Source organism: Natrix helvetica, assembly GCF_964273705.1.
Source record: "Natrix helvetica genome assembly, chromosome: 5".
NCBI lineage: Eukaryota > Metazoa > Chordata > Lepidosauria > Squamata > Natricidae > Natrix > Natrix helvetica.
Genome location: NC_138551.1, coordinates 143,673,953 through 143,698,251, shown reverse-complemented (window position 1 = coordinate 143,698,251; position 24,299 = coordinate 143,673,953). Strand labels below are relative to the sequence as shown.

The 24,299-nt window shown below is 47.4% G+C and overlaps 1 protein-coding gene across 8 annotated transcripts in view; it reads left to right on the top strand.

Moving 5' to 3' along the window:
- ARHGEF10L (Rho guanine nucleotide exchange factor 10 like) overlaps nucleotides 1–24,299 on the top strand; it is a 128,233-nt gene that overhangs the window by 91,165 nt on the left and 12,769 nt on the right. For all 8 annotated transcript variants that reach the window (XM_081954605.1, XM_081954599.1, XM_081954598.1 and 5 more), the window contains 7 exons: nucleotides 663–790; nucleotides 4,063–4,163; nucleotides 9,120–9,241; nucleotides 10,407–10,493; nucleotides 12,560–12,780; nucleotides 14,924–15,078; nucleotides 23,332–23,477. In XM_081954605.1, coding sequence (XP_081810731.1) covers nucleotides 663–790; nucleotides 4,063–4,163; nucleotides 9,120–9,241; nucleotides 10,407–10,493; nucleotides 12,560–12,780; nucleotides 14,924–15,078; nucleotides 23,332–23,477 — 960 coding nt within the window. The remainder of the gene's footprint in view (nucleotides 1–662; nucleotides 791–4,062; nucleotides 4,164–9,119; nucleotides 9,242–10,406; nucleotides 10,494–12,559; nucleotides 12,781–14,923; nucleotides 15,079–23,331; nucleotides 23,478–24,299) is intronic.

Below are 24,299 nucleotides of genomic sequence, written 5' to 3'. Positions count from 1 at the left end.
CTCTGATGAGGGCTCTGTGTCCGAGGCAGAGATGGGGCCACGGCCGTCTTGACAGTTATCAGCTGCCTTCAGAGTCAGACATCAGTGGGGCAGAAGAACAGCTGGAGCCTGTTCCCAGTGTGCCCATGCGCAAAGTGGCCAGATGAAGGGAACAACTAAAGAACAGGGGTCGACTTGGGAGTAAGGCCACAGGTCGACGATGAATGGCCCCTCCTAGAGGAAATAAAAGAGGAGCGAAAGGGGAGTGGAGTTTGCAGGAGGCCATTAGTTCCCTTCATTGGTTCCTGACTCTCCGAGGCTCTTTGCCAAGTTCTGCAGATATCAACCTGGCAACTCTCCAAGCCAGAGAAGGTCTGTGACCGTAAATCCTCCCTCGAAAGACTTTGCTGGATGTGAATAAGCAGAGGTAAATGAATAAAAGGGGTCTTTGTCGAGACGAGGAGTCTGCTATTTGCTCTTGGGAAGCTTCGGCTAGAACAGACGCAGAGAAACCTTAGAGACTCCTTTCTGTCAAAATCACGGATACGTCTTTCAATCACAAGTGGAGGATTTGCTCTCAACACTGTTATCCACAATCCAGATTCGCGATACCCTCCCAGGCTGTGACCCTGAAAGGAAGACCCCCCCAATGAATTAACTCTTTTTTTCCACTTGGCTTCTAGAACCTCAACATGACGGTGGCTCAAGACTGGTGTTTAGCTCTGCAGAGGATGATGAGGGTGAAGGAAGAGGAGATCCACTCGGCCAACAAATGCCGCCTCCGTCTCTTACTTCCGGGGAAGCCCGACAGGTACGTGGGGTGGTTTTATTTCCTAAGGCAGGCTCAGGAGAACCCGTAACGACATTCGGAGTTTGTTTGTTTGTTTGTTTGTTTGTTTGTTTGGATTTATATGCCGCCCTTCTCCCAAAGGACTCAGGGCGGCGTACAACATTAAAAAAAACACACATCCCAAAAGTTAAAAAGAAATTAAATACATATCCCAAAAAACAAACCCAATTAATATGACAATAACATTTAAAAAACGAGTTAAAATTAACAGGCCAGGCCGGCTTGCTGGGAAAGCCAACTTTTTAGGGCGCGTCGGAAGGACCGGAGGTCAGGGATTATGCGAAGCTACGGGGGCAGCTCATTCCAGAGGGAAGGCGCTCCCACAGAGAAGGCTCTCCCCCTGGGGGTCGCCAGCCGACACTGTCTGGGCGCGTCAGAAGGACCGGAGGTCAGGGATTATACGGAGCTCCGGGGGCAGCTCATTCCAGAGGGAAGGCGCTCCCACAGAGAAGGCTCTCCCCCTGGGGGTCGCCAGCCGACACTGCCCGGCCGACGGCACCCTGAGGAGGCCAACTCTGTGGGATCGTACTGGACAGTGGGAGGCTACTGGTGGTAGTAGGTGGTCTCGCAGGTACCCTGGGCCTAAGCCATGGAGCGCTTTAAAGGTCATAATTAATACCTTGAATCGCACCCGGAGAACAACCGGCAACCAGTGCAGGCCGCCTAAAAGGGGTGTAACATGGGAGCACCTAGGTACCCCCATGACAACCCACGCGGCCGCATTCTGGACCAGCTGAAGCCTCCGGGTGCTCTTCAAGGGCAGCCCCATGTAGAGAGTCTGTCCACCCACCACCACTCTGGCTTCAGCCCACCCCTCCATGGCCGCTTCATTTCCACCCAAGCCAGGAGTTGGGTGACTCACCTGTTCTCAAGCTGTGTCAATCGATCGATCGGAATAGAGGTGGAAGGGACCTTGGAGGTCTTCTAGTGCAACCCCCTGCTCAAGAAGGAGACCCTATACCATTTCAGACAGGGGGATGTCCAGTTTTTTTCTTAACAACCTCTAGTCTTTTAAGAAAAGAACTCCGACATCTTCTGTTCCACCAATTAATTGTCCTCCCTGTTAGGAAGTTTCTCCTTAATTCCAGGTTGCTTCTTTCCTTGATTAGTTTCCATCCGTTGCTTCTTGTCCTCTGCCCTCGGGTGCTTTGGAGAATAGTTTGACTCCCTCTTCTTTGGGGAAACCCCTGAGATACTGGAATACTGCTATCATGTCCCCCCTGGTCCTTCTTTTCTTTAGACTAGCCAAACCCAAATCCTGCAGCCGTTTTTCATATATGTTTTAGTCTCCAGGCCTTTGAGCATCGTAGTTCCTCTTCTCTACACTTTTTCCAAATTTTCGATATCTTTTTAAAATCTGAATGCGGCATTCGAGGTGTGGCCTTAGTAAGCTTTATAAAGGGGGAACTAATACCTCACATGATTTTGACTCTGTGCCTCTATTTATGCAACCCAGGATAGCTTTTTGGGGCTGCCGCCGAATACGGCTGACTCGTATTTAAGGGATCGTCTACTACAGTGACGTGCGGTGAGGTTTATAGCTGGTGAGGCAGCAATTTTTTTAGACTTGTGGACTTCAACTCCCAGAATTCCACAGTCAGGCATGCTCAGTTGCGACCTGCCGCCCTCCGCCCTGGGATTCGGCCACGGCACCGCCTGCCAGAGCTGCGCGGAATCCAGGGCGCGCTTGTCGGGCGAGGGCAGCGCAGGTGGGGAGCGGACGGAGCGGAGGAAGCCTCTCCCCCTCCCCCCCGCTTCCCGCGCCCGAAAGAACAAAGGGAACCTCTGCCGCCGCCTGGGCAACCTGGCCGGCCTCTCTCGCGGCGGCTCTCTGGCGCCGAGCTTCGGAGTCCCTGGAGGAGCTGGCGGGGGCTACAAGCACCGCAGGCTGGACTGTAGCCTCGAGTCTAGGGCAGCGAGTCATTCGATAGGAAACTTGCCTCTTGGAAGGAATGACTCGGCTTGGCTCCTGCGTTGTCTCTCCTGCCTCTTCGCTTCTCCGTTCGGTCGTTGGGCGGCAGATCGAAAGCGGGAGCCAAGCTGGGTCATTCCTCCCAAAAGGCAAGTTTCCCATCGAATGACTCGCTGCCCTGATGATGAGAGGTGAGGCTGTGCCTCACTTGCCTCACCTGACTGCACGTCACTGGTCTACTAGGACTCTCACGGTTACTGCTTTTGAGCCAGGTCTCGCCTAATCTTGTACCAAAGGGTACAACTACAGATTGTGCGACCCTAAATGGAGAGCACACCTTTTATTTTCTCTTTTGGGGCATCGCGGGGTGTTACAGGTGACTCTTATCTGGTTCTCCCTGCTTTTATTTCTTTCTCAGGGCAAAGAGACACTTTGAAACCCCTCCTATTTTGGGCCTAGCAGGCCTCCCTGGAGACTTCTGGGACCAAAAACAGGTTGTGGGGGGAGCACGCCATACGGCCATACCCCCCCAGCCCCACGCATGCGCATGGAACCCCCTACCCCACAAATGTGCACACGTCTCCCACACGCGCCCCGCGCATGCACAGCAGAGACCCCAAAATCCGCTGGCCGGTGGGAGGCGCGTGCACATGCACGATGGAGTTTTTTGGATCGCGTGCCAAAAGCAGGGGGAGCACAGGGGGAGGGGATCATGCGCGGGCATGCCCACACCCACAACTCTGTGCATGCGACCCCAGCGCACATACGCCCACACCAGTTGTGGGTTCCGGATCCCATTCGGGCCCCGGTGGCGCGCGCATTCGGTGTAGCTGCCAGCGATGCTTCCGCAAGCCTCTGCAACGCTCCAGCTGTTCGGCAGAGCGTCGTGCAGGCGCTGTGCGCAGAAGCATTGAAGGCTTGAAAGGACAGGTAAGGAGCTCGGGCGGGCAGGTGGGCCCTCCAGAGCACCGTACCAGAACAGTACTGGGTACTCCGGGCAGGCTCCAGTATGTTCGTACCGGGGCGTACCGCCTGCAACCCACCACTGGCGCGCACACACACATACCCTGGTGCATGCATGTGCGACCTGTGCTCCCCACCGCTCCCGTTTTTCCCACGCTTTTTTCGCCCTCCTCAGGCTCCAGAGGCTTTCTAGGAGCTTAAGTAGGGCGAAAACAGCCTCCCGGAGACTTCAGGAGCTTTCCTGAAGTCTCCGGAAGGCGAAAAACGGCCCTACGGCCAAACAGGAAGTTATTTATCTTTCTGAATTGATATTTTTTTCAATATATTACATTTTTAACGTGTTTATTTATATCGACAGGTCCGGTCGCCCCGTCAGCGTCATGGTGGTGTTTATCACACCCAACCCACTCAGCAAAATTTCCTGGGTGAATCATTTGCACTTGGCCAAAATTGCCCTCCGTGAGTAAAATCCCTTTGGCTTCGCTATGCCTTGGTTCGGTGCTTCTTCATAACGCAGCACAGTTAGTCCTTGACTTAACAACCGTTCGTTTAGTTACAGTGACCTTGGGGGAAAAAAGTAGGAAGGATTTATAATGCCTTGGTAAGGCCGCACTCGGAATACGGCATCCAGTTTTGGTCGCCATGATGTAAGAAAGATGTGGAGACTCTAGAAAGAGTGCAGAGAAGAGCAACAAAGATGATTAGGGGACTGGAGACTAAAACATATGAAGAACGGTTGCAGGAACTGGGTATGTTTAGCTTAAGAGAAAGAAGGACTAGGGGAGACATGATAGCAGTCTTCCAAGATCTCAGGGGTTTATCTTATAAAAAGGGAAAGGTGTGGCAGTACTTTTTATACGATTTAGATATTAGGGGAGACATGATAGCAGTGTCCTAATATCTCAGGGGCTGCCACAAAGAAGAGGGAGTCAAGCTATTCCCCAAGGCACCTGAGGGCAGAACAAGAAGCAATGGGTGGAAACTAATCAAGGAGAGAAGCAACTGAGAACTGAGGAGAAACTTCCTGACAGTGAGAACAATTAACCAGTGGGACAACTTGCCTCCAGAAGTTGTGAATGCCCCAACACTGGAAGTCTTTAAGAAGATGTTGGATAGCCATTTGTCTGAAATGGTATACGGTTTCCTGCCTAGGCAGGAGGTTGGACTAGAAGACCTCCAAGGTCCCTTCCAACTCTGCTATTGTATAATGTATCTATCTATCTATCTATCTATCTATCTATCTATCTATCTATCTATCTATCTATCTATCTATCTATCTATCATCTATCTATCTATCTATCTATCTATCTATCTACTGTATCTATCTATCTTTCTATCTACTCTATCTATCTATCTATCTATCTATCTATCTACTGTATCTATCTATCTTTCTATCTACTGTATCTATCTATCTATCTATCTATCTATCTACTGTATCTATCTATCTTTCTATCTACTGTATCTATCTATCTATCTATCTACTGTATCTATCTACTGTATCTATCTATCTATCTATCTATCTATCTATCTATCATCTACTGTATTTATCTATCTATCTATCTATCTATCTATCTATCTATCTATCTATCTATCTATCTATCTATCTATCATCTACTGTATTTATCTATCTATCTATCTATCTATCTATCTATCTATCTATCTATCTATCTATCTATCTATCTATCTATCTATCATCTACTCTATCTATCTACTCTATCTATCTATCTCCAGAAGTTGTGAATGCCCCAACCCTGGAAGTCTTTAAGAAGATGCTGGATAGCCATTTGTCGGAAACGGTATAGGATTTCCTGCCTAGGCAGGGGGTTGGACTAGAAGACCTCCAAGGTCCCTTCCAACTCTGCTATTGTATTATTGTATATTCCTTGCAGACAGCTGGTCGTTTGCATCCTTTTAGAGAGTCCTTGAGGCCACTTGGAGGTTTACCTGTGTCCTCAGGGTCACCTGAGCGGTGCAAATGGTTCCTGTATTCTGCAATTTTCCCCTCTCGAAATCCCTTCCTACTCCCACACCATTCCAAGGGTCTTCACCCCAAATTGTGTAGCTCAAAGTTTGTAGAGATTCTCAAGTCATCCAGGTCAACGGTTGTCCCAAAGGTGCTTTTTTTTTTCACGAGGCTTTCTTGTTTAACGATGGAGATTCTGGTCCCAACTTTGGACGTAAGTCGAGGGCTGTTTCCGCAGAAGATTTGGGAAAAAGCAGTGATCATCAGGAACCCTCGTGCGAGCTCTTGCTAAAATATTCAGCAAGCTGTTTTTTTTATGGCTTATGTTTTAATATTTTCTGTAATTAAAGTGCTGGGCTGCCACTCCCAAGGCACGTGGGAAAGAAGAGAAATTAATTGCTTATCTCTCGGTGGGGTGGCGGGACTTTCCCCCCCCCTCCCCGAATGTTCCATAAGGAAATCGACAAAAGTTGGTGACTTTTACGGATCCCCTTGGGTTCTACTCTTGCCTTCTTCCCCGCCTGCCCTAATGAGATAACTTTAGGTGAAGAGAGGCTTCAGTTGCTTCCTCTGTTTTAAATTTTATTAATGAAGTGTGGCGAATAAACAAGGGAAGAGCGATGCAGTCTGCTTAAATTTTATTAATGAAGTGTAGCTGATAAAAGAATAATGCGTTAATGATAAGACGATAAGGAGCTACATACATTAAAGCTACGGGGTTTTTTTCTCCTCCCCCCCCCCTTGATCTCGGCAACTTTTAAGAGTTCTGAAAATGAAAGCTCCTGCAACTTAAAATTTGCCAAGGCTGAGAAACACTGCATTAAAATGAAAATTAAGAGGCGGGGGGGGGGGGGGGAATGAGATGTTGGAAAGGAAGAAACATCCTACATGCTGCTAATATAACACTGGCTCAGTCCTTAATCCTATTACATAGAATAGAATAGAATAGAATAGAATAGAATAGAATAGAATAGAATAGAATAGAATAGAATAGAATAGAAAGTAGCATAGAATAGAGAGTAGAGTACAGTAGAATAGAATAGAATAGAATAGAATAGAATAGATCAGAATAGAATAGAATAAAATAGAATATAGACTAGACTAGAACAGAATAGAATAGAATAGAATAGAGAGTAGCATAGAATAGAGAGTAGAGTACAGTAGAATAGAATAGAATAGAATAGATCAGAATAGAATAGAATAAAATAGAATAAAATAGAATATAGACTAGAGTAGAACAGAATAGAATAGAATAGAATAGAGAGTAGCATAGAATAGAGAGTAGAGTACAGTAGAATAGAATAGAATAGATCAGAATAGAATAGAATAAAATAGAATATAGACTAGAATAGAATAGAATAGAATAGAATAGAGAGTAGCATAGAATAGAGAGTAGAGTACAGTAGAATAGAATAGAATAGATCAGAATAGAATAGAATAAAATAGAATATAGACTAGAATAGAATAGAACAGAACAGAACAGAATAGAATAGACATATCTAGAAAAACAATTCGAAGGGACCTTGGAGGTCTTCTAGTCCAACCCCCTGCCCATGCTTAGGCAGGAAACCCTACACTACTTCAGATAAGTGGTTATCCAACATCTTCTTTAAAACCTTCCAGTGTTGGGACATTCACAACTTCTGGAGGCAAATTTGTTCCACTGATTAATTGCCAGGAAATTTCTCTTTAGTTCTAGGTTGCTTCTCTCCTTGATTAGTTTCCACCCATTGCTTCTTGTTCTACCCTCAGAATAGTTTGACTCCCTCTTCTTTGTGGCAACCTCTGAAATACTGGAACACTTCTATCTTGTCTTTCTTTTCAATGGAATGGAATGGAATGGAATAACAGAGTTGGAAGGGATTTTGGAGGTCTTCTAGTCCAACCCCCTACTTAGGCAGGAAACCCTACCCCACTACAGACAAATGGTTACCCAATCTCTTCTTTAAAAACGTACTACTTCTGGAGACAAGTTGTTCCATTGATTAATTGTTCTCACTGGAAGAATTTCTCATTAGTCTTAGGTTGCCTCTCTCCTTGATTAGTTTCCACCCATTGCTTCTTGTCCTGCCATCAGGTGCTTTGGAGAATAGCTTGACTCCCCCTTCTTTGTGGCAGCCCCTGAGATATTAGAACACTGCTATCATGTCTCCCCTAATATCTAAATCGTATAAAAAGTACTGCCACATCTTTCCCTTTTTATAAGAGAAAGATCTTTCAGAAACTGATGAAAACATCCCCTTTGCAGACATCACGGGCGGCCATATCGATCTGATTGATAAATAAAAATAGTTAAAACATAAAAGTTTATACACTTTTTTTAGCTGCAGGAGAGGACAGGGGACAGAGCTGGTGTGTCAGTTCCTTTCTTGGTCTCCTTTTTAGTTATTGAGTGTTTCTGTACTTCTAAAGATCATGGGTCAACCTTCAATTAAGGAATCCTAGAGACCCCTAACAATAAAATTATGTACTTCCTTCGCAAGGAGCACAGTATGTGGGGAATTCTACATTATTGTGGTCTTTCTAAAACCAGGAAACTCTGGCTCTGGGGTGCTAGACTTATCCGTGGTCCTTTCTGTGCATTTGAGGAGGGGGCAGTCAGAAAAATTGTCATTTTTACCCATGGCCAGCACAACTGAAATGGCTCTTCCAGGCTTTTGTGGAAGGCATTCTCATTCTGCTTTGCTTCACAGACAAGCAGTTGGCCAAGGTTGATTGTTGACCAAGATTGAATATTAGGCAAGGTTGACTGTTGATCAAAGTTGCCTTGACCAAAGTTGACTATTGACCAAGGTTGACTGTTGACCAAGGTTGACCGTTGACCAAGGTTGACTGTTGACCAAAGTTGACTATTGACCAAGGTTGACCGTTGACCAAGATTGACCGTTGACCAAGGTTGACTGTTGACCAAAGTTGCCTTGACCAAAGTTGACTATTGACCAAGGTTGACTGTTGACCAAGGTTGACCGTTGACCAAGGTTGACTGTTGACCAAAGTTGACTGTTGACCAAGGTTGACTGTTGGCCAAAGTTGACTATTGACCAAGATTGACCGTTGACCAAGGTTGACTGTTGACCAAAGTTGCCTTGACCAAAGTTGACTGTTGACCAAGGTTGACTGTTGACCAAAGTTGACTGTTGACCAAGGTTGACTGTTGGCCAAAGTTGACCATTGACCAAGATTGACCATTGACCAAGGTTGACTGTTGACCAAAGTTGCCTTGACCAAAGTTGACTATTGACCAAGGTTGACTGTTGACCAAGGTTGACCGTTGACCAAGGTTGACTGTTGACCAAAGTTGACTGTTGACCAAGGTTGACTGTTGGCCAAAGTTGACTATTGACCAAGATTGACCGTTGGTCAAATTTGACTATTGGCCAATGTCGTAGGGCACATTTAGAGCTGACCCATTGGAGGGAGGAATTTTCCAACTCTTCTCTCTTTCCCTTCAGGGGAAGAAAACCAGCCTGGGTGGGTCTGCCCCGAAGAAGACAAGAAGAGCAAAGCCGCTTTCTGGTGTCCCATTTTGGTCTGTCACATCCCTGCTTTCTCCTCCAGGGCCCTCGACCTGCAGGTAAGGAGACCCAAAGTTGGCCCCCGCCCTGTGCCATTTTCTGACCGTCTTTTCAAGAACTTCCATCATTTTCTACTTTCTAGAGGGAAAGAAGGAGAAGGAAAGTAAAAGAAGGAAGTAAGGAAAATTAAGGGAAGGAACGAAGGAAGGAAAGAGAAGGAAGAAAGTAGAAGAAGGGAGGAACGAAGGAAAGAAGGCGAAGGTAGAATGTAGGAGAAGGAAGAAAGAAGATCAAGAGGAAAGAAGGGAGGAAAAAGGAAGATCGAGGGAAAGGAAGGAAAGAGAAGGAAAGTAGGAGAAGGAAGGAAGAAGGAAAATTGAGCAAAAGGCAGGAACATACGAAGGAAGGAAGGAAGGCGAAGGTAGAATGTAGGAGAAAGAAGGAAGATCGAGAGGAAGGAAGGAAGGTAGAAAGGAGAAGGAAGAAAGAAGGAAGATTGTGGGGAAGGAAGGGAGGAGAAGGAAAGTAGGAGAAGGAAGGAAGAAGGAAAATTGAGCAAAAGGAAGGAACGTAGGAAGGAAGGAAGGAAGGCAAAGGGAGAATGTAGAAGAAGGAAGATAGAGAGGAAGGAAGGAAGAAGGAAGGAAGGAAGGACGGACGGAAGGAAGGAAGGAAGGAAGGAAGGAAGGAAGGAAGGAAGGAAGGAAGGAAGGAAGGGACAAAAGGACATTTTCAATTCCAAAGTGCAAGATTTCACCCAGCATTGCTAATTGATTCCTTTCCTCTCCGCTTCTGGCGAAGTGGAAGAAAAATAAATTCAGCTGGAAAAAAAAGAGAGAAAGCAGGCACATTTAAAAAAAACAACAGACTTTTATGCCCACCCATTCCCTTTCTTTGGAACATCTGCAGTTTTTCCCCAGGCAGTTGGGCCCCGAGACTAATTTTAGCCCTCTGTTCCTGCTGCTCCCCTCATCCCCTTCTCTGGTGGCTCTGCCTTAATTGAGTGTTTCCATTGATTGAGTCTGTTGTTCCCCAGATGTATTTTTAGCTGTTCTTAACAATTCCTTTCCTTTGTTTTCGGAGGCTGGTGGCGAAGATATCATTTGAGAAAGTTGGGCTTTTATGTCGCTTTCGCCAAAGCTGGTTTCAAAGAGTTGCAAAAACTCTCCCGTCCAATAACTGTTCCTCTTGTTTCTCCTCTTCTGAATGGATTCCTGCCGTCAGCTGGGGGCAGCCGTGCACAGCCCCGTCCAGTCTTCCTTGCTGGGATTCTCGGCCATCAGCACTTCTCTGCCACAGGGCTATCTTTGGGTAAGTTTATGCAGATGCAGCATCTGTTACAGCCTCGCAGACTGGACGCTAATACGTATGATGAATGGTTGCAGGAACTGGGCCTGGCTAGTCCACTTTAACTTTAACTTTTAATTTTTATTTAATTTATAAACCGCACCCTCTCCCCGAAGGGACTCGGGGCGGTGTACAGTCATAATAAAAACACAATATAAATACATATAGATACATATAGATAGAGGAGGCGACATACAAACTGTACAATAATAATTAAAATTAAAAGCAACATTAAAATCTACCCCTAAATAACTACCCCAGAATTAAAATGACTGCCAGGAGGATAAGAATGGGACTATAAATGGGCTAGGCCAGCTAATTGGAACAGGTGGGTCTTGAGTTTCTTACGGAAGGAGCGGAAGTCAGTAGTGGTTCTGATATCGGGGGGGGAGGTCATTCCAGAGGGTTGGGCCCATCACAGAGAAGGCCCTACTCCTGGGCGCTGCCCGTTGGCATTGCTTGGTGGACGGCACCCGGAGGAGTCCCTCCCTGTGAGAGCGAATTGGTCGCAGGGTTGTATGGGGTAGGATGCGATCCCGCAGGTAACTAGGTCCTGTGCCATGGAGTGCTTTGAAGATGGTGCAGTGAAGAGAAGGACCCGGGGAGACAGGATAGCATCTTCCAATAATTGAGGGGCTGCCACAGAGAGGAGGGGGTCAAGCTGTTTCCCAAAGCACCCTGGTCAACAACAATAAAATTGTAGACCATCTTAAAAGACAGCGCCTTTTTTGGGGGTGGGGGGGCTCTTTCAGCCATTATTGTCACAAATATTTTGTAATCAGTGTTGAGTAGTGAGATTGTCCTATAGTTCTTAATTTGTTGTGTCTTTATATCATCCTCGGAAATAAGTGTTATCAGTGCCTCCATCCATGTCTTTGGCAATTTTGCCTGCTCTAAAGCTTCATTATATACATTCAGTAGTAGGGTTTCCTTAGGGCAGGTCCATCACATGTGATGGAACTGCCCTAAGGTCAGAAAATATTGGCGTCGACTAAGAAAGTGGCTGGAAGAGATCCCTGAACAGAGGGTAGAGTTGAAGCCAGAACTGTTTTTCCTGGTTATTTTTGATGGGAAAATGGGGGGAAACTACAATACATAACATTACATATTCGAACTGCAAGCAGAATCGGGTTAGCACAGAATTGGAAACAAACAGATACTCCCCCAGACCTGATCATAAGAAGAAAAATTTATGAATGTGCAGAAATGGATGGATTGCCTATGGAAATGAAGGAGAGGGAAGAAACCGAGCACTATCAAAGCTGGAATAGATGGTATTCCTGCCCCATACATCCCTCCGGCCGATTCGCTCACACAGAGAGGGACTCCTCCGGGTGCCGTCCACTAGGCTGTGCCAGCGGGCGACGCCTAGGGGAAGGGCCTTCTCTGTGGCGGGCCCGACCCTCTGGAATGACCTTCTCCCCGACATTAGAATGGCTACGGATCTCCGCTCCTTCCGTCAGAAACTTAAAACCCACCTGTTCCAGCTAGCCAGCCTGGCCTAATTCCACCATTCCCACCTCAGTTTTATTTCTAAATTTTCATGATTGGTTTTATGGTCTGTTTTTAATTTTTATAAATTCGTACAGGGGTTGTTTAATTTGATTTTTAGCTACGTATACGATTGTTTGTGTGGTTTTCAAATTTATTCCTGTACACCGCCCCGAGTCCCTCCGGGGAGAGGGGGCGATCTAGAAATCTAATAAATTATTATTAATTATTATTGAGAGTAAACGTAAAACTCAGGGTATAAAATGTTAAAAGTAGAATACATAGAATGTAAAAGGTATAGGAAATAGATGATATTGACTTGACGCGATTGCAACCGAAATAAGGATATAATTTAGGATAGCGAAATGGAGATAGAGGTTTTGTTAATAGGATTGTTACGGAAGATATTGATACCAATATGGAATAGCTGTTATAAGTGTAACTTTGGGCCTTGTGTTTTGTCTTTTAAATGTTGGAAAATTCAATCAATACTATTGAAGAAAAAAAAAGACAGTGTCCACTCTTTTTGGCTCCTCTAGGTCGGAGGAGGTCAGGAGGGCGCCGGGGGTCAAGTGGAGATATTTTCCCTGAACCGGTCAGTGCCTCGTACGGTCAGATCCTTCCCCGTGGCCTCGCAGGTTCTCTGCTTGGACTACATCCCCGAAAGGGCCGAAGAGGAGCGAGCTGAGGAGTCTCCAACTGCGGCTGACCAGTCGTTTCCAGCTCAGCCTGCCCTCTGCCTCGGCCTGCAGGATGGCAGGTGAGAAATCACCGGGGCCCTGGAAATGATTGGGGAGGAGGGGCTTGGAGAGTTGGGAAGCCCCTCATGTCTGTGCAGGACACTCCATTGTGATATTGTCTGTTTAGCCTTCCTTTTGGGCTGGTCAATCGAATGCCACATGAAGAGCTTACATCAATTTATTTTATTGTCATTGCACCTCGTACAACGAAATTAAATGCCACCTTCATTGTACATTATAACCTTAAAAATAAAACATAAACACACATCCACATTCTGTACAACCGAATTGAAAAGCCTTGATATTGCATTAATATTGCACTATACCAGTGATGGCAAACCTATGGCACGCGTGCCACAGGTGGCACGCGGAGCCATTTGTCAGGCCACGCGAGGTGCTGCCCTGTCAGTTGGCCAGCGCGCATGCGTGCGCTGGCCGGCTGAGTTCACACTTTTTTAAAGCCATTTTTCGCCCTCTCCAGGCTCCAGAGGCTTTATAGGAGCCTGGGGAGGGTGAAAAGAGCTCCCCCCCCCCCCCCGGAGGCCCTCATGAGCTTCCCTGAAGCCTCCGGAGTGCAAAAACCCGGCCCTATGGGCAAACCGGTAGTTCAGGAACGGATTTCCTGTTTGCTCGGAAGGTCGTTTTGACTGCTCCGGAGGGTTCAGAGAAGCTTCCCGAAGGTCCCTGAAGCCTTTGGAGCGCTCGAAACGACCCTCTCCGGTTTGCTCGGAGGGTCGTTTTGACTGCTTCGGAGGCTTCAGGGACCTTCGGGAAGCTTCTCTGAACCCTCCGGAGGGAGGCTGTTTTCGCCCTCCCCATGCTCCTATAAAGCCTCTGGAGCCTGGGGAGGGCAAAAAAAGCATGCAAAAATGGGGGGGTGTCGCGCATTGCATTATTGGTGTGGCACGCCTGCACACGACCCCCCTGCGCTCCCCTCACTTATGGCACACGAGCCAAAAAAGGTTCGCCATCGCTGCACTATACGGTAGAATTTGATATACTTCCAGCCCTGGGATAGAAGCTGTTTTTTTCAGCCTATTGGTCCTTGTTTTTATTGTCCTGTACCGGCTGCCAGATGGTAAAAAAAAGGATGCCCAGGATGAGATGGATCTTTAAGAACGTTTTTGAACCTTCTTAAGGCAGCGGGAGCTCTAAAGCTCTTCCAAGGAGAGGAGAGGGGCAACCTATGACCCTCTGGGCAATGACGTTAACCTTCTGGAGCTGTGTGTGCCACTGTGCAATTGGCAAACTAGACACAGAGGCAGTAAGTTAAAATACTCTCTGTGGTGCAGCGTTAAAAGGGACATGGTTGGCTCAGTGGCTAAGACACTGAGCTTGTCGATCAGAAAGGTCGGCAGTTCGGAGGTTGAAATCCCTAGTGCCGCATAATGGAGTGAGCTCCTGTTACTTTGCTCCACCTGAGCTCCCCTCTTGCAAGTTGGTGCATGATGGGAGTTGCAGTCCAACCAATTTGGGCAATTATTAAGGGTGGGATAAGGGATGCAGGGGCTCAGTGGCTAAGATGCTGAGCTTGTCGATCAGAGAGGTCGGCAGTTCGTCGGTTCGAATCCCTAGCGCCGTGTGACGGGGTGAGCTCCCATGACTTGTCCCATCTTCTGCAAACCTAGCTGTTCAAAAGCACGTTAAAAATGCCAGTAGACAAATAGGAACCACCTTTGGTGGGAAGGGAACAGCGTTCCGTGCGCCTTTGGCGTTGAGTCATGCCGGCCACATGACCACAGAGACGTCTTCGGACAGCGCTGGCTCTTCGGCTTTGAAACGGAGATGAGCACCGCCCCCTAGAGTCGGGAATGACTATCGCATATGTGCGAGGGGAACCCTTTACCTTTTATGGTGCAGTGGTAGGTCACCAGCGGTTTGACTCGTGCTGCTGATCTTTGATTTTTCCATCCACGGATTTTGAACCGTCCTCTCCCTCCACCCAGCCCCATTGCACTTCCTCGGAATGGGGCGGGAGAAGCACTCTGCCCATGTTCAGAGGAGTGGTCCCAAACGGTCTTAATTCAAGAAAAAGGAATGAAGCTACTCCAGCAGTTCCCTCGTCGGCCACTGGGGGGTGCCCTTTCAACGCTAGCAAATGGTCCTTATGGCTCAGGATGGATTTTTTTTTTTAAGGTAAGTGTCGCTTTGTTCCCACTGCAGCATCCTGGCCTATAGCAGCCTGGACACAGGGGCCCAGTGTTTGTTGACCAGCCGGACCCCTGGAGCCCACCCCGTCCTCTGCCTGAAGCACAACGCCGATCACCTCTTTGCCGGCCTCCAGAACGGGACGGTGGCAGTGTACGCCAGAATCAACGGTGAGCGTCTTTTTGTACCTGGATTTTTTTCTATCTCAAGGTGCATTTTCAGCATAGGGCCTTGTTTCCCAACCCTCGCGAGAATCGTTCCAAAATTTGGACTCCGGATGTGGTATCCGTGGCTTACCGGGAGGTGTCTGTTTAAAAACAAACAGAGTTGGTGGAATTTTTAAGTTTTCTTGAACCAAAGAATTATCTGCATGGGTTGTGGCAGTGGTTTTCTCCCTGGGAGCCTTGAGATGTGAAAATAAGTGGAATCATACTCCGTCGTCAATTGGATATTAGTCGCTAAGCGGCCGTTCGTAAGTGGAGGACTTCCCATTGAGCTGCATCTCGACAAGTTTGTCCTAGAAGCGGTTGAGAAGTGTGGAGGTAATACAATTCACTCCACTAAGTTTCTTTTAGGAAGGTTGTTGATAGTTGTGAAGTCGTGTCCGACCCATCGCGACCCAACGGACAACGTTCCTCCAGGCCTTCCTGTCCTCTCCCATCCTCTGGAGTCCATTGAAGCTGACGCCCGACTGCTTCGGTGACTCCATCCAGCCACCTCCTTCTCTGCCGTCCCCTTCTTCTTTTGCCCTCCATCTTTCCCAGCATTAGGCTCTTCTCCAGGGAGTCCTTCCTTCTCATTAGGTGGCCAAAGTATTTGAGTTTCCTCTTCAGGATCTGGCCTTCTAAAGAGCAGTCAGGGTTGATCTCCTCTAAGACTGACCAATTGGGTGGTCTTGCAGTCCAAGGGAGTCTTCTCCAGCACCAGAGTTCAAAGGCCTCCATTCTTTGGCGCTCAGCCTTTGCCCTCCATCTTTCTGAGCATGAGGCTCTTCTCCAGGGAGTCCTTCCTTCTCATCAGGTGGGCAAAATACCGTATTTTTTGTGGTATAAGACGGACCTCTTCCCCCCCCCCAAAAAGAGGGTGAAAATCCGGGTGCATCTTATACGCTGAATACAGCATTTTTGGCCTCCAGAAAACTCACCCCCTTCACAAAAATGGACATGCAGAGGGTTTGGGAAGCCTTCAAAGTCTTCATGGGGGCTGGGGAGGGCAAAAACGAGCAAAACATGGGCCGTTTTTTGCTCATTTTTGCTTCCCACCCAGCCCCCAGAAGCACTCTACAAGCCTCCTAATGGCTATGCATGCCCTTTTTTTGTCAAAAAATGAGCCTGTTTTCACGAAAAATGGGCCGAGTTTTGCTCAATTTTGCCCCCTCCCCCAGCCCCCAGGAGCACTTTGCAGGCCTCTCAAACTCTCTGCATGCCGCATTTTTCACAAAAAAATGAGGTGTGCAGAAGTTGTTGGACGCCTGCAGAGTGCAAAAACTTTTTTTTTCAAATTTACCTCTTCAAAATCTTGGTGCGTCTTATACTCTGGTGCTTCCTATGCTCCGAAAAAGAAGGCATTTGAGTTTCCTCTTCAGGATCTGGCCTTCTAAAGAGCAGTCAGGGTTGATCTCCTCTAGGACTGACCGGTTGTATCGCCTTGCAGTCCAAGGGAATTGCAGGAGTCTTTTTCTCCAGCACCAGAGTTCAAAGGCCTCCGTTCTTTGCCGCTCAGCCTTTCTGCCCCTCCCCCCCCAAAAAAACATAGTACAACTAATCCTTGAATTGCAATAGTTCATTTATTGACCGAAGTTACAAGGGCACAGAAAAAAGTGACTTGGGACCGTTTTCGCACTTAACAACCGTTGCAGCAACCCCGTGGCCACATGATCAAAATTCAGGATAGTGGCTCGTATTTAGGACGGTCGCAGTGTCCCGCGCGATCCCCCTTTGGCGACCTTCGGATGAGAAAAATCGGCGGGGGAAAGCCAAATTCATTTAAGAACTGCATTGCTAACGCAACATCTGCAGTGTTACACTTGATAACTGGGGCGAGGGAGGTCTTAAAAAGGGGGCAAAGCGCCCTTAACAAATGCCTCACTTAGTGATGGCAATTTTGGAGCTTGGTTGTGGTAGTCAGTCGAGGACTGCCCGTAGGAAATGTATTTGTGTGTCTGTTGTTCTGAGTTGTAGGCGGCTAAGACACTGAGCTTGCCAGTCACAAAGGTCGGCCGTTCGACCGTTCGAATCCCTAGCGCCGCGTAACGGAGTGAGCTCCCGTTGACTTGTCCCAGCTTCTGCCAACCTAGCAGTTCGAAAGCATGTAAAAAAATGCAAGTAGAAAAACAGGGACCACCTTTGGTGGGAAGGGAACAGCGTTCCGTGCGCCTTCGGTGTTGAGTCATGCCGGCCACATGACCACGGAGACGTCTTCGGACAGCGCTGGCTCTTCGGCTTTGAAACGGAGGTGAGCACCGCCCCCTAGAGTCGGGAACAACTAGTCACTTCTGTGGAAGGGGGATCTTTACCTTACTCTTTGACGCCTTGAAGAACTAGCTTTTGTGCCTGTCCTCCCCACCACTCCTCCGAGGTTCTCTCCAGGGGAAGGTTTTTACTCCCACTTTGTTTCCAGGTGCTATTAATTAATTTAAAATCTATTTTAATTTCCTGCTTGTTCATAACCCCGGAAGGCGGAGCGTTTACCCGCGTCGCGTCCCCACGGACACCCAAAATACTTAACGTTAATTGGCTTTCAGCAGGCGGCGTCTGGCATGTGGGTCGGGAGACAAAAAAAAGAAGCCGAATTTGAAAGCTGCGTAATTTCCTATTGATCAGCTGTCAGTTCTCCCCAGCCCTGGGGAAGGCGGCTGTTTTACTCCTGCCGAAATCTGTCAGCTGGGTTTTAATCCTCTGTCTTTTGTCAGCTTTGGGTGGAGCTGACTCCGGTCCTCCCCGACAAGCCGGAGTTGGTAGGTCTCCGGGCCAGCCTCACCTTGCGTGGGTGTCATTCGTCTTGGGAGGCAGCTCTGTCGTTCCGGCAAAATAGTTATTGTTGTTTTTTTTATCTGCTTTCTTTTCAATCCTTCCCTTTCTGCGCCCCTTGGAACGTGGGGTCATCTGACCAGGTTGGTTCACGGATCCAAAATGCCCAGAGTTTCTTCCCCTCTTCCTCTCCTCTGCAAGCCCCACTCCCTTCAACACTGATGATGTTATCTAGTTGGGTAATGAAATGTCTGTAAGAAAACCACCAAGCTTAGAGAGCACCAAAGACCCACAATCATTGTCCATCTCCCCCCCTCCTGCTCATCTTCCTCTTCTTCTTCTCTTCCTCCTCCTCTTCCTCCTCCTCTTCTCCTTCTCCTCTTTCTCCTCCTCCTCCTCTTCTCCTCCTCCTGCTCCTTCTCTTCTTCTCCTCCTCTTCCTCCTCCTCCTCCTCTTCTCTTCCTCCTCTCCTCCTCCTCCTTCTCTTCTCCTCCTCTCCTCCTCTTCTTCATCTCCTCCTCCTCTCCTCCTCCTCCTCTCCTCCTCTGCAAAATCCCCCTCTCTTCTACCACTGATGTTACCTAGTTAGACAATGAAACTCTGTAAGAAAAGCACCAAGCTTAGAGAGCACCAAAGACCCACAATCATTGTCCATCTCCCCCCCTCCTGCTCATCTTCCTCTTCTTCTTCTCCTCCTCTTCCTCCTCCTCTTCTCCTTCTCCTCTTCCTCCTCCTCTTCTCCTCCTCCTGCTCCTTCTCTTCTTCTCCTCCTCTTCCTCCTCCTCTCCTTCTTCTCCTCCTCCTCTTCCTCCTCCTCCTTCTCTTCTCCTCCTCTTCCTCATCTCCTCTTCTCCTCCTCCTCCTCACTGCAAAATCCCCCTCCCTTCTACCACTGATGTTACCTAGTTAGACAATGAAACTCTGTAAGAAAAACACCAAGTTCAAAGAGCACCAAGGCCCCCTCACCACTCCTCCTCTTCCTCCTCCTCCTCCTCGCCGTCGTTCAAATCCAAGTATCAAATCAACGTTTCACTTCTAACTCCACTTTGGGGTATCTTAGTGCTCACATCACCCCCAAATGCTGGTCATCCTTCAGCCACTTTGTTCATCTGACTTCTCCATAACCAGCTGGTGAATACGTTTATCGTTAGCATCTGATCCGAAATCCTACAAGTCCCATCCAACGTTTTTCTCCAACTTTGCTGCAAAGTGGCAGAGAGCAGGAAGGAAAAACTCAGAGATCCGTCTCTTATTTCTGCTGTTTCATCCTTCCTCCTGGCCCCCCAAAAACATGGTTTTCCTTTGGACCGAGTGCGGTTCCCCACTCCTCATCAGGCATGGCTTCATCCTCCTCTTTCTACTTTTTGGTGGCTACCGTGATTCCTTTTCTTCCGGAGCGATTCCTCTCCACGTCCCATTAAACTCCCACCATCTGTGGCTTCGTCTGCCCTCCGTTCCGGGGTTATAAACGCCTGTTTACGCTGCTTGGGCTTCCGAGCGCCACTTGCCAACAACACGTTGCTTCTTATTAATTAGCTTTTGATAAGCCGTTTATGTTTTTTTTAATTAAAGTGCGCGCTAGGGCGAAGAGAGAAAGGGGGACGTATCTCGCAAGCAGTTTCATCTGCCACTGAGGGCACGGGTGGCAAAAACATTGCTGTTGAAAGAAACCTGTTGCACCAGCTTATTTATTTACTGCCAATTGAAACAGAGGCATTTGAGGGTGAAGGTCAGAGGTGTGGTATTCAGCAGGTTCTGATCACTTCTGGAGAACCGGTAGCGGAAATTTTGAGTAGTTCGGAGAACCGGTAAATACTACTTCTGACTGGCCCCGCTCCCATCTATTCTCTGCTTCCTGAGTCCCAGCTGATCGGGACTTTTTGGACTGATTGGGATTTTGCAGTATCCTTCCCCTGGAGTGGGGAGGGAATGGGGATTTTGCAGTATCCTTCCCCTGGAGTGGGGAGGAGATGGGGATTTTGCAGTATCCTTCCCCTGGAGTGGGGAGGGAATGGGGATTTTGCAGTATCCTCTCCCTGGAGTGGGGAGGAGATGGGGATTTTGCAGTATCCTCTCCCTGGAATGGTGAGGGAATGGGGATTTTGCAGTATCCTCCCCCTGGAGTGGGGAGGGAATGGGGATTTTGCAGTATCCTCCCCCTGGAGTGGGAAGGGAATGGGGATTTTGCACTATTCTTCCCCTGGACTGAGGAGGGAATGGGGATTTTGCAGTATCCTTTCCCTGGAGTGGGGAGGGAATGGAGATTTTGCAGTATCCTCCCCCTGGAGTGGGGAGGGAATGGGGATTTTGCAGTATCCTTCCCCTGGAGTGGGGAGGGAATGGGGATTTTGCAGTATCCTACCCCTGGAGTGGGGAGGGAATGGAGATTTTGCAGTATCCTTCCCCTGGAGTGGGGAGGGAATGAAGATTTTGCAGTATCCTTTCCCTGGAGTGGGGAGGGAATGGAGATTTTGCACTATCCTCCCCCTGGAGTGGGGAGGGAATGGGGATTTTGCAGTATCCTCTCCCTGGAGTGAAGGATGCAGGCAGCAGAGTCGGACAATGAGGAGGTTGGGGAGGAACATGGGCCATTCCTGGGGGCTGCGGTAAGCTCAGACGAGGGCTCTGTGTTGGAGGCATAGAGGGAATTAGACAGCTGTGAGGCAGAGGAACAGCTGGAGCCTGTTCCCAGTGTGTGCATGTGCAGAGCTTCCAGAAGGCAAGAACAACTCAGGAAGCAGGGTCGACTTGGGAGTAAAGCCACACCTTGGAGGTGATTGGCCCCTCCCATAGGAAACAAAAGAGGAGCCAATGGGGAGGGGGCTTTTGCAGGAAACAATTCGTTCATTCGTGTCAAGAGTGGAAATTCTGTGTGTGATCCTGTGGCAAGTGTTGCCTTGCCCTGCGTTTGGAAACTAGTTATTTGGCAGTTCAAGCGAGATAAGGTTCGTGTGGATAAATATTCCTCTAAAAGTCTGTTTGCTAAAGCCTTGCTAACTGTGAATGAAAGGAATTCACAGTCGTGTCAATAAAAGGGGTTTTGCCAGGACCAAGACTCTGCTTCTTGCTTTTTAAGGCAGCCTGGCTCAGAAGAGAGAGTTACAAAGCGACATGATACGATAACGGCCTGTTTTGACAATCGCCGTGGACGTATTCCGAGAAATGCCACCGAAATACCGTTACGAGAAACCCCTCTGGGAAGACTCTGTGGCGTGGACGCTTGGGAAATTTGCAGATAGGGCATGTCATATTTCATTTTTAAACCCCATAAATTGAGAGACATCCAGGAACCTCTTTTTCCCCGTGTTTCGGTAAAGGTTTTTTTTTGGGCGTGCAATTTCTTCTACATGTTAAATCGATAAAAGGCCCTGAAGAGAGAGAGAGAGAGAGCGAGAGAGAGAAAAGAAGAGTTTATAGGAATGGTGGCGGAGAAAGCCAACGGAGAAATTTAATTTAGTGGTCCAAGGGTTTTTTTCCTCTTTCGATCAATTAAGAACGGTCCTGCTTGCAAAGATTCACTGCAACTTAGCCCATGTCTCCAGGAGAATGAAACGGGAGGAATTTTAAACAGGGTTGGGATGGCGGACCAGAGAAGTAAAAATCCTGCCAAGGCTGAGGACGTTTCGGTGCAAAAGTGGGAAAACAGAATTTCAAGACTGGAGGAGGAACATAAAAAATAATAATTAGAGATTTAGACTTATGCTCTGTGGCTTCACAGATCATTTTTTGTTTTCCATTTCTGAGTTCTGGAACCAGGTGGGAAGATTTCCTACAGGGATCGTTTTCTCTAACGGAACCTCTAATGGATTAACAGAGTTGGAAGGGACCTTGTAGGTCATCTAGTCCAACTCCCAAGCAGGAGACCCTACACCATTTCTGACAGATGGCCGGCCAATCTCTTCTTGAAAGCCTCCAGGGATGAAGCCCCCACAACTTCCGAAGGCAACTTCTGTTCTATGGATTGATTGTTCTCACTGTCAGAAAGTTCCTCCTTATTTTTAGGTTGAATCTCTCCTTGGCCAGTTTCCATCCATTATTCCTTCTCTGGCCTTCGGGTTCCTTGGAAAATAGCTGACCCCCTCTTCTCTGTGGTAGCCTCTCAAATATTGGAAGGCTGCTCTCCTGTCTCCCCTGGTCTTTCTCTTCTCTAGACTAGCCATGCCCAGTTCCTGCAACCGTTCATCGTATGTTTTAGCCTAAAGTCTTGCATAAAATACCATAGAATATAGAGTAGAATACAATAGAATAGAATAGAGAGTAGCATAGAATATAGAGTACAGTAGAATAGAATAGATCAAAATAGAATAGAATAGAATATAGAGTACAGTAGAATAGAATAGAATAGAATAGAGAGTAGCATAGAATATAGAGTATAGTAGAATAGAATAGAATAGAATAGAATAGAATAGAATAGAATAGAATATAGAGTAGAATAGAATATAGAGTACAGTAGAATAGAATAGAATAGAATAGAAAGTAGAATAGAATAGAATAGAATAGAATAAAAAGAATAGAAAGTAGAATAGAATATAGAGTACAGTAGAATAGAGTAGAATAGATCAGAATAGAATAGAATAGAATAGAGAGTAGCATAGAATATAGAGTACAGTAGAATAGAATAGATCAAAATAGAATAGAATAGAATATAGAGTACAGTAGAATAGAATAGAATAGAATAGAATAGAGAGTAGCATAGAATATAGAGTACAGTAGAATAGAATAGAAAGTAGAATAGAATATAGAGTAGAATAGAATATAGAGTACAGTAGAATAGAATAGAATAGAATAGAAAGTAGAATAGAATAGAATAGAATAGAATAGAATAAAAAGAATAGAAAGTAGAATAGAATATAGAGTACAGTAGAATAGAGTAGAATAGATCAGAATAGAATAGAGAGTAGCATAGAATATAGAGTAGAGTAGAATAGAACAGAACAAACAGAACAGGAGTTGGAAGGGATCTTGTAGGTCATCTAGTCCAACCCCCCGCCCAAGCAGGAGACCCTACACCATTTCTGACAGATGGCAGTCCAGTCTCTTCTTGAAAGCTTCCAGGGATGAAGCTCCCACACCTTCTGTTCCATGGGTTGATTGCTCCCCCTGTCAGAAAGTTCCTTCTGTTTCCAGGTTGAATCTCTCTTTGTTCAATCTCCATCCATTGTTCCTTGTCTGGCCTTTGGGTGCTTTGGAAAACAGCTTGACCCTCCTTCCTCTCTGTGGCAGCCCCTCAAATATTGGAAGGCTGCTCTCCTGTCTCCCCTGGTCCTTCTCTTCACTAGACTTCTTCACTTCTCAGCAGGCATGAAACAAACTTTAAGGGTTCCTGGGAAAACTAGCTTTTGAAAGGGAGGTTGAGGTCCCCAAAACACTGCAGGTTGTAGGCGTTGAAAAAGTGGCCTTCAAATTCTCCTTCTTCGATTTTGGTCTTATCCGCTTTTCTTTTCCCTGTTGCAGGAGGCCTGTGGGATGCCGACGTTGAGCCCACCATCCTGGCGGTTGGGCTGGCCCCCGTTCGGACGCTGCTCACCTTGGATGATGCCGTATGGGCCAGCTGTGGCAATCAAGTCACCGCCTTCGATGCCGTCAGCCTGAAGGCTCAGGTAGGCCTGCCTTTAAGTGTGTCTCAATTGAGCTTGGAAATCCAAAGCCGTTCCACTGATTAACTGTTCTCTCGCTGCAAGGAGGAATTTCCTGACAGGGAGAACAATTAACCAGTGGAATGGCTTCCTCCAGAGCATGTGGGTGCTCCCTCACTGGAGGTATTGGAGAAGAGACTGGACAGCAATTGGTCTGGAATAGTAGAGGATCTCCTGATTGAGCAGGTGGGTGGACTAGGAGATCTCAAAGGTCCCTTCCAACTCTTGTTGTGGCCCGCCAGTGGAACTGGCAGCAGATTCAGACAGTGAGGAGGTTGGGGAGGAACATGGGCCAGTCCTGGAGTCTGGGGAAGGCTCTAATGAGGGCTCTGTGTCAGAGGCAGAGACAGGGCCAGAGCCGTACGCCAGTTATCAGCTGCCTTCAGAGTCAGACATCAGTGAGGCAGAGTCTGTTCCTAGTGTGCGCATGCGCATAGTTGCCGGACGAAGGGAGCAGCTAAAGAACAGGGGTTGACTTGGGAGTAAGGCCACAGGTGGACGATGAATTGCCCCCTCCCAGAAGAAATAAAAGAGGAGCGAAAGGGGAGTGGAGTTTGCAGGAGACCATTAGTTCACTTCATTGGTTCCTGACTCTCCGAGACTCCTGGCCAAGTTCTGCAGAGATCGGCCTGGCAGCTCTCCAAGCCAGATAAGGTCTGTGACTGTAAATCCTCCCTTGAAAGACTTTGCTGGATGTGAATGAGCAGAATTGACAATGAATTAATAAAAGGGTTTTTTTGTCAGGACAAGGAGCTTGCTCCATGTCCTTGGGAAGCCTCACTCAGA